The 7,500-nt window shown below is 49.0% G+C and overlaps 1 protein-coding gene across 3 annotated transcripts in view; it reads right to left on the bottom strand.

Annotated features, from left to right (window-relative positions):
* The window catches only part of ccser2b (coiled-coil serine-rich protein 2b), a 38,805-nt gene that overhangs the window by 17,888 nt on the left and 13,417 nt on the right, over positions 1 to 7,500 (bottom strand). For all 3 annotated transcript variants that reach the window (XM_084670801.1, XM_084670803.1, XM_084670804.1), the window contains exons 2-5: positions 6,353 to 7,500; positions 6,037 to 6,224; positions 1,023 to 1,122; positions 102 to 186 (exon numbers count right to left, since the gene is read on the bottom strand). The exon at positions 6,353 to 7,500 is cut by the window's right edge and continues 458 nt beyond it. In XM_084670801.1, the coding sequence (XP_084526927.1) occupies positions 102 to 186; positions 1,023 to 1,122; positions 6,037 to 6,224; positions 6,353 to 7,500 (1,521 nt within the window). The remainder of the gene's footprint in view (positions 1 to 101; positions 187 to 1,022; positions 1,123 to 6,036; positions 6,225 to 6,352) is intronic.

The raw sequence follows: 7,500 nt of genomic DNA, 5'->3' as shown, positions 1-7,500 counted from the left end.
AGAAAGGGTGACATGGGCAAGTTACCCACTTAGTCTGAGTGTCTCCAGCTTGTCAACACTCTCTCTATCTGTCACACACACACACACACACACACACATACCTGTTATCATTGTGGAGAAGGTCCTGTGTTCCCCAGCAAAGCTGTCTCCCCCTCCAATGAGTGAGTTGGGACAGTCCATCAGCATCTACCAAATCCAGATCAAAACACAGAGAAAGGACAGGACGGGGGGGTGGGTGGTATCGGGGGGGGGGGGGGGGGGGGGGGGGTCTTAGGCTCCGAAGATCGCCATGTGAATTTTCACAGAAGCGCAGGTATTGCGTATATGTATAACACACACACACAGCCATGTTTAAACACTGATAAACACACTCTTCAGGTCTCTCCTGTTGTCAGATGCGCGTGGGCAGGACAGGCGGTGAGACACTGTGTAAGGATCTGCTGGTGGAGACACTACAACTCTGCCTGCCCACGCTACTGTCTACAGAAGCACACACAGACACACACAGACACACAGTGACCAGATATAGCAGAGCAGACACTAACAGTTTCCTCCTCCAGTCCTTCACTAAAAGGCAGAGATCCGATCCATAAAGATCTATGGGCCCTTGAGGTGGGAGGGGAGAGTGGCTGAATGTGACCTCCCATGAAGGGCCCAGGTAGTAAGCACTGGAGACTACAGAGACTGGAGTACCTCCCATGAAGGGCCCAGGTAGTAAGCAATGGAGACTACAGAGGCTGGAGTACCTCCCATGAAGGGCCCAGGTAGTAAGCACTGGAGACTACAGAGGCTGGAGTAAGGCTGATGGAAAGAGGCTGGACAGATGCTAGAGAGAGGCTGATGGAAAGAGGATAGAGGCTGCGGTGACAGCACGTCTTGCCCTGATCTGGTTTGGTACCGATAAAAGACCTTTCTACAAGACTATTCTATTTCCTATTGTTGGCTACATCACACATTTGCTAACACACACAAGCACCAGCCAAAACACGCACCCCTGCTTACACACACACACACACTCTCACCACTCTGCAAAGAACCTTCCTCAGGAAGGTCTGCGTCCAGCATGAGGTCATCATCATCCAGGTCACCTGACTCAAGGTTGTCCAGGTTGTTTAAGATATCCTAAAGAGATGGTAGGAGAGGTAAAGGTGAAGAGGTAAAGAAGTAGAGAGTGGGGGAAGAGAGAGAAAGAGATTATACAACTATAACAACAAATGATTTCAACAGTGAACTTAGATTTTCAAAGACATGAAAAGGTCATTTGAGTGTGAGCCTTTTTGGTGGAAACACATGAATATGATGTTCGTGCTTCCATCATCTGAGCCGTCCATTCTGACGTCACGTCCTGTACTGTACAGTCCACTCTTAGCCTCTCTAAACCCACACATTGAGCATTAAGCCCAGTGAGCACAAGTATTCTGGTACGTTTTGATTGTATAACTGGGGTTGAAAATATATTGAGAGTTACATTTCTATGGGAAATCTGCATTTGCCAAGGCAAATGGTTTGTATTTGTCTGCATATGTCATGGGAAATACAGTATGTGCATAAAATCCCGAAATTAACCATTAATTCTGGTTTCTGGTTAATCTACAAATGTCCCCATTAATTCCCCCTTATTTCCCAAAAAATCCTGAATATTCCCCTGAGAAGCTTCCAATTCTAAAATTGCCTCGGAATTTTAAACTGTATCAATAAGTTTCGGAGTGCAGAACTGTTCTTGGGGGGGGTATTCATAACTGCAGCATAGCAGCTGGGATGTGAGAATGATAGGCATCATCCTATTAACCCTGTTAACATGGCAACAGTGCCTTGTCACCCATGCCCACAGGTTAATCTTCAGCCCTGCATTCTATTCAAAAGACAACCATAGGAACTCAAAGAGTCATTTTGATGCTCTTATCAAAAGCATTATCATCTTATCCTTTGAAAAGGGAAGCTACTTTCACTGTTGGCCTTGTTCCAAACATATGTTTTCATCCTGCTGAGTTCAATTTGACCACAACAAAAGCCTGTATCTTGTGTGGCCGTCAATCAAACGTTTAAAGAGGAACTGGGCCACAGCTCCACACACTACAGGGACAACCTGAAGGGGAAGGAAACAACCATACTTTCTCTGACCACAACAGCCACACAAACAAGCTGGGTTCACATCTTTCTCCAGTGTAGGATGCATTGGAGACAGAACAATAGTTTTTACAGACATCATTGGAGTTTTAAAGGTTACATTAACTATAATGCTGAAGTGAGCTTCACTGAGATTGGGCACTAAACCGTACCAACTGGATTGGAAATGCAATAAACTTGAAATATCAGGGAGGGGGAATTCCAGTGCACAGGGCAGAACACACAGTATTGTAATATACCTTATTTGGAAACCAGGATGTGTCTGTTTGCTAATACTTTAATGCATGAATGCAAGGCCTGTCTATTTTAAATATTACATTGACATTGGGCTTTTAATCAACCCTAAAAATGAAAATGATTTATTTATGGGCCAAGAATTACCGTATATAATATTTACAGTAAGTATACAAAAGAAAGAGTCGAGAGAAATTTGTCAAATTAATTGTCCATCATTACCCTACTCCTTCATCTAATTTTGTGCCAGTCCATTTGGACTCAGCCAGGGTGAAATCCCAATGGAGCTAGGCACCCAGATGCTGTTGGGAGCTGAAGTCCATGCCTGCTTTAAATCTATTTCATGGCTCCCCAATCTGGACTTCATTTACCAGCAAGCTGTGAAAGCTGTTTTCATCTTATGCTCGATAAGCATAGCACTCGGAGTGAAGCCACCAAGAAAATGCCACCCAGGTGTCTGAGTGCACACACACACACACACACACACACACACACACACACAAAAGTATTTCTCCCTCACACACATTCACAGAGAAACAGCGAAAGCCTTTTCACCAGTATTTTGACCATCAGTATTTCAGAGGAGGAATGAGTGGAGTGAGTGGAGAGTGGATGAATGAGTGGCACCTCTGCTCTACCCTGCTCTGTTCTTCTGCTCAGCTCTGCTCTGTTCAGTTGAACCCCATACGACAGAGGGACCCTTATTCCCGACACACCATGTCACCAATCACTAAGTTTTCCTCTGCAGGGCCTCTAAGCGATGCCCTCCAGAGTGGGGTTCTGTTCCGCTGTTTATTCACTAACAGGAAGCAGACAAGCACGGCTCCGCGCTCTGCAGATGATTGGTGAAGCAGACGGGTCTCAGTCCCGTGGGTGGGTGAGGACAGAGGGCTGACTGAAGCCTAGTGCCAAGCCTGCAAACGCCCTGTCTCTGCTGTACCACTCAGCCTAGAGACCTGGAGCACCCACACCAGCCCACACGGTACACTGCTGGAACAATACTGCCCCCTAGTGTCTGGCCTTCACACACACAGTGTGCACTGCTGATTCTCTAGGTACACTGGATGTATGGAAGCAAATCACCTCTTAAAACTTGAAATAAGAATTGATTTCACTGTTAAAAAAAATTGGATCCCAAAATTCAAGTAGGTCAAATTCGAACTGTACAATTCAGATCCCCAAAATGCTTTTTTTCTTTCTAACTTCAGAAATTTCAAAACATTTTGGTCAAAAACATTCTTACTGCAACATCCAGGATGTTTAGGATAGGTAAGGCAATCGAGCCTGAATGCAATCGAACCATCTCACTTCCCAGAGAAGGGTCCAACTGCAGACCTCTCTCCTCAGGCCCCTCTCATCCAGGTGTAGCTGCAGGCAGTCATACCTGCATACATGCAGATCAGTCAATCACAGGCTGGGGTTTGAGGAGAGAGATCCGGTCTGAGGGAAGCAATACCTTGGTATCCTGGATGTTGTAATCAGATTTTTTTCAGCTCCACCATTCAAATTTGAGCAGCCTGAACTTTGTTAATTAAAATGACACAGTGGAAATGTAGATTAGTAGTTCTGGTAGAGGATAATAGTAGGAGAGACAAGAAGGAGTAAATAATAAGAGCAGAATAGCATAAGTAGATTAATATAAATTTATTCTAGACTATTCTAGCCGTTTACTGATTGGTGTAAACACTGAGCTTGTTATGTTTGGCGTGGTTTACAAAGAGCTTTGGAGGGGTGAAGGGTTGTAGAGGCAATCAAACACATCAACCTCCCCAGCGCACCGCCTCGCTCCCTTACTCGCCTTCTCTTTTCCTTCATCCCCCTCTACTTTATCTATTCCAGTCTCTCTCGAGAACATCAAGAAATTGCAATAGAAAGAGAGAGAATAAGAGATAGAGTGAGATAGATAAAGAGAGAGGATGAGAGAGAGAGAGAGTGAGATAGATAAAGAGAGAGGATGAGAGAGAGAGAGAGAGAGAGAGAGAGAGAGAGAGAGAGAGAGAGAGAGAGAGAGAGAGAGAGAGAGAGAGAGAGAGAGAGAGAGAGAGAGAGAGAGAGAGAGAGAGAGAGAGAGAGAGAGAGATGTAGAGGGGCTTTACTGTTCAAAGCGAACCACTTGACAGTCCTGCTGGATTAAGGAGATATTGCAACACCAGAGAAGGCTGTCTGGGCCTCATCATGTCGACATCACACTCCTCATTAAGCTTCTCTCCGATGCCATCGCAACATCTCTGATCCCACTTGAAACCTTCCTCCCTCCACCCCTTTCTTGCTTTACCTCTCTCTTTCTGTCTGTTCCTCTCTCTCTGTCAGTTCCTCTCTCTTTCTCTTTCTGTCTGTTTGTCTCTCTGTCTCTCTTTTTCTCCGTCTCTCTCCGTCTCTTTCTCTCTCTGTCTCTCTCTCTCTGTCTCTCTCTGTCTCTCTCTGTCTCTCTCTCTCTGTCTCTCTCGGTCTCTCTCGGTCTCTCTCGGTCTCTCTCGGTCTCTCTCGGTCTCTCTCGGTCTCTCTCGGTCTCTCTCGGTCTCTCTCGGTCTCTCTCTCGCCTCAACAGATGTGCAGCACCCAATCATCTTTAACAATGCCAGATATTGATCTAGCATGTCTGAATACAAGTTATGTCTCATGTTAGCCTCTGTGTTTCTCTGTCTGCAGTGAGATCTTGCTGGGGACTTATGACCTGCAGTACACTGTATTGTCCACTAGATACCGCCAAAGGATATCTTTAGAAGGCTAAAGAAAATCTTCACCTACACATCTGCAGTGCTGTGTGAAATAGGATTAGACATGATCTGATACAATCCTAAATCCTGATTAATAACCAAGACAGTGGATTAGATGGATTGAAATGTCAACTCAATAGGCCTAAATACGTCCAATGCTGCCTATCAAAAAGGCAGTCAAAAGGCACTTTCCCATGGTCCAGTAAACCCCTACTAATGAGTCAAATCACACTCCAGATCCCTTTAGAACATGTAGAGAAGAAACAATAGGATTGAGAGGTGCTGGTCGGTTAACATGCTATTTTCAATAGAGGACATGACAAAGCAAACATTTTCAGGCATTTGTGGCGTGATGACCTAGAAATAACGGGAACAGGAAAGTAGCCAACGGCAGCTAGCCTATCGCTGCTGATCTCCGTAAATCCTCATGACTCAGCAGTTCTCAGGGAGCTAGGCCTATGCCGTGTTCAGTTAACTAATTCAGGGCCGGACGGAAATCTAGGCCCAGTTCTGTTCCTGCCTGTGGCTACTCTCCCGTGTGATAGAATCGAAGCGGATGCAAGGTTAAACTTCTCTCACTGAGAGGAGAGCATGCTGACTCGTTACACACAACGTGGTGGAGAAGCTGTCGATTGGACAAATTTCATGTGCACAGCAGTTACAGCCAGGATGTCGTAATGTGGATGAAACATGTGGACTGGATGTTCTCACAAAGACACGAGGTGTCTGCCGCGGAGCAGATCAAAGTACAGCCAAGCTGCTACCTGCTCTGTCATACAGAGCAGACATCCGCTGTGGAAAGGATTCGTCTTACTATGCATTTCCCAGTGGCACGCCATATGTTCTTTTTGTAAGAGGCTAAGGCTCATTGGCACAGTACACTGCTCCCCAATCCGAAACGAGCGCTCCTCGTGTCCCTTTAACGCAGGTAGCATGAGCGTGGATCAGACAGACTCACCAGGCTGTTGAGGTCGGAGTCGTAGCTCCCACAGGGGTGTGAGGTGGCGCTGCCCAGGGGCTCCAGACCCTCCTCGTCCCACATGTAGGTGCCCCCGGAGCTGTCGGAGGGGGACAGATCCAGGGACCCCCCCCCGGACAGCACCTGGCTGAGGCGCCGTGACGGCATGAGGAAGTCTCGTTTACAACCTGGAGGAAGAGGGGGAGAGGAGAGACCCTAAACATCTTCAAACTCTCACGACACAGAGATGGTGAGAAGTGTTCCTCAGAGAGGGTTGTGAGATCAGTGTCTATATGGTGCTTCAGATGAGCCTCACCAGTGAGGCCCATGCCCTCCCAATCCACACTCTCAGACAGGAAGCTGTGGAGCCCCGCCGCGCTGTTCACACCGGCGTTGTCATCCTCCTCGCCAGGAGGGGATTGGTCGAGCCCGTCGTCGTGGGAGCGGAGCAGCAGGATGCCCTCTCCCCCGTTACCAAGGTTATCAAAGTCATCCATGTACTCCTCGCTGGTGTCGTTGCGTTCCAGAGAGGAGGTGGAAGAGAGGGACATGTCCTCCAGGGTTTCCCCGAGCAGAGGCACCTCTCCTTGAGCCTCTGGCTCCTCAGACAACCCCTCTTCCTCCGGGGTGCTCCCTGGGCTCTCAGTGGAGCTGGAGGGGTCAGGGGTCTCTGGGGGTGTTTCTAATGAGTTCCTTCGCCCCTCCGCCACTTCCTGGTTCCCAGGAACCTTTGTTGTCGCCAGGAAGGGGCGGGGCTGCTTCATGAGTGATGGGCGCGTGAGCCTGTAGGATAGGGCAGAGCCAGAGAGCTTTGTGGAGGTTGGGTTGGAGAGGAGGGGTTTCTTTAGAGCGGTGGGAGGGATGAGGGAGCTTGACCCCGCCCCCGTTCCAGGCCTGGTCAACCCTGTGGCAGGTGAAGCCTTACTGGGATGTAAGAGGAAGCTTTCGTTTCCTCCACCACCTCTTCCTTCTCCTCTTCCTCCCCCGCCCAGGGCCGGGGCAGGCCTGGTCAGGGGGGAGCGGGTCGTGGGGGAGCGGGCCTGGGCCTGGGCCTGGGGGGGCAGCTCCGTGGCTCTGGAGAAGGAGTAGGAGCGGCTGACAGGGGAGTGGGGGAGGGTGGGAGAGGGCAGGCCGGAGCGGACCTGTGTCAGGCTCTGAGAGCGCACCATGCTGTCCTCACACAGGGAGGGGCTGGACTTGAGGCTGTCGCTGGACTGGGACCTGCTACTAGGAAGGTTGCTGTTGGGGGAACCGGACCTGGACCCAGAACCGAATCTAGAACCGGGGTTCAGTCCCAGTTTGAGCAAACCTGACCTCAGCTGGCCGCTTGTCCTGCCGTTCAGACTCTGTTTACTGCCTCTACAGAGACTGGGCCCACTCTGGGCTTGTCTGGCTGCCACACCGGCACTCCGAGGTCCGGTTCTGGCAGACTGGGGGATAGTCCTGGCGCTGCTGGTCATCACG

This window comes from Hypomesus nipponensis, chromosome 13 (genome assembly GCF_054491055.1).
Source record: "Hypomesus nipponensis isolate SF chromosome 13, ASM5449105v1, whole genome shotgun sequence".
NCBI lineage: Eukaryota > Metazoa > Chordata > Actinopteri > Osmeriformes > Osmeridae > Hypomesus > Hypomesus nipponensis.
The sequence above is the reverse complement of the archived record's forward strand: the minus strand, read 5'-3'. Positions and strand labels throughout refer to the sequence as shown.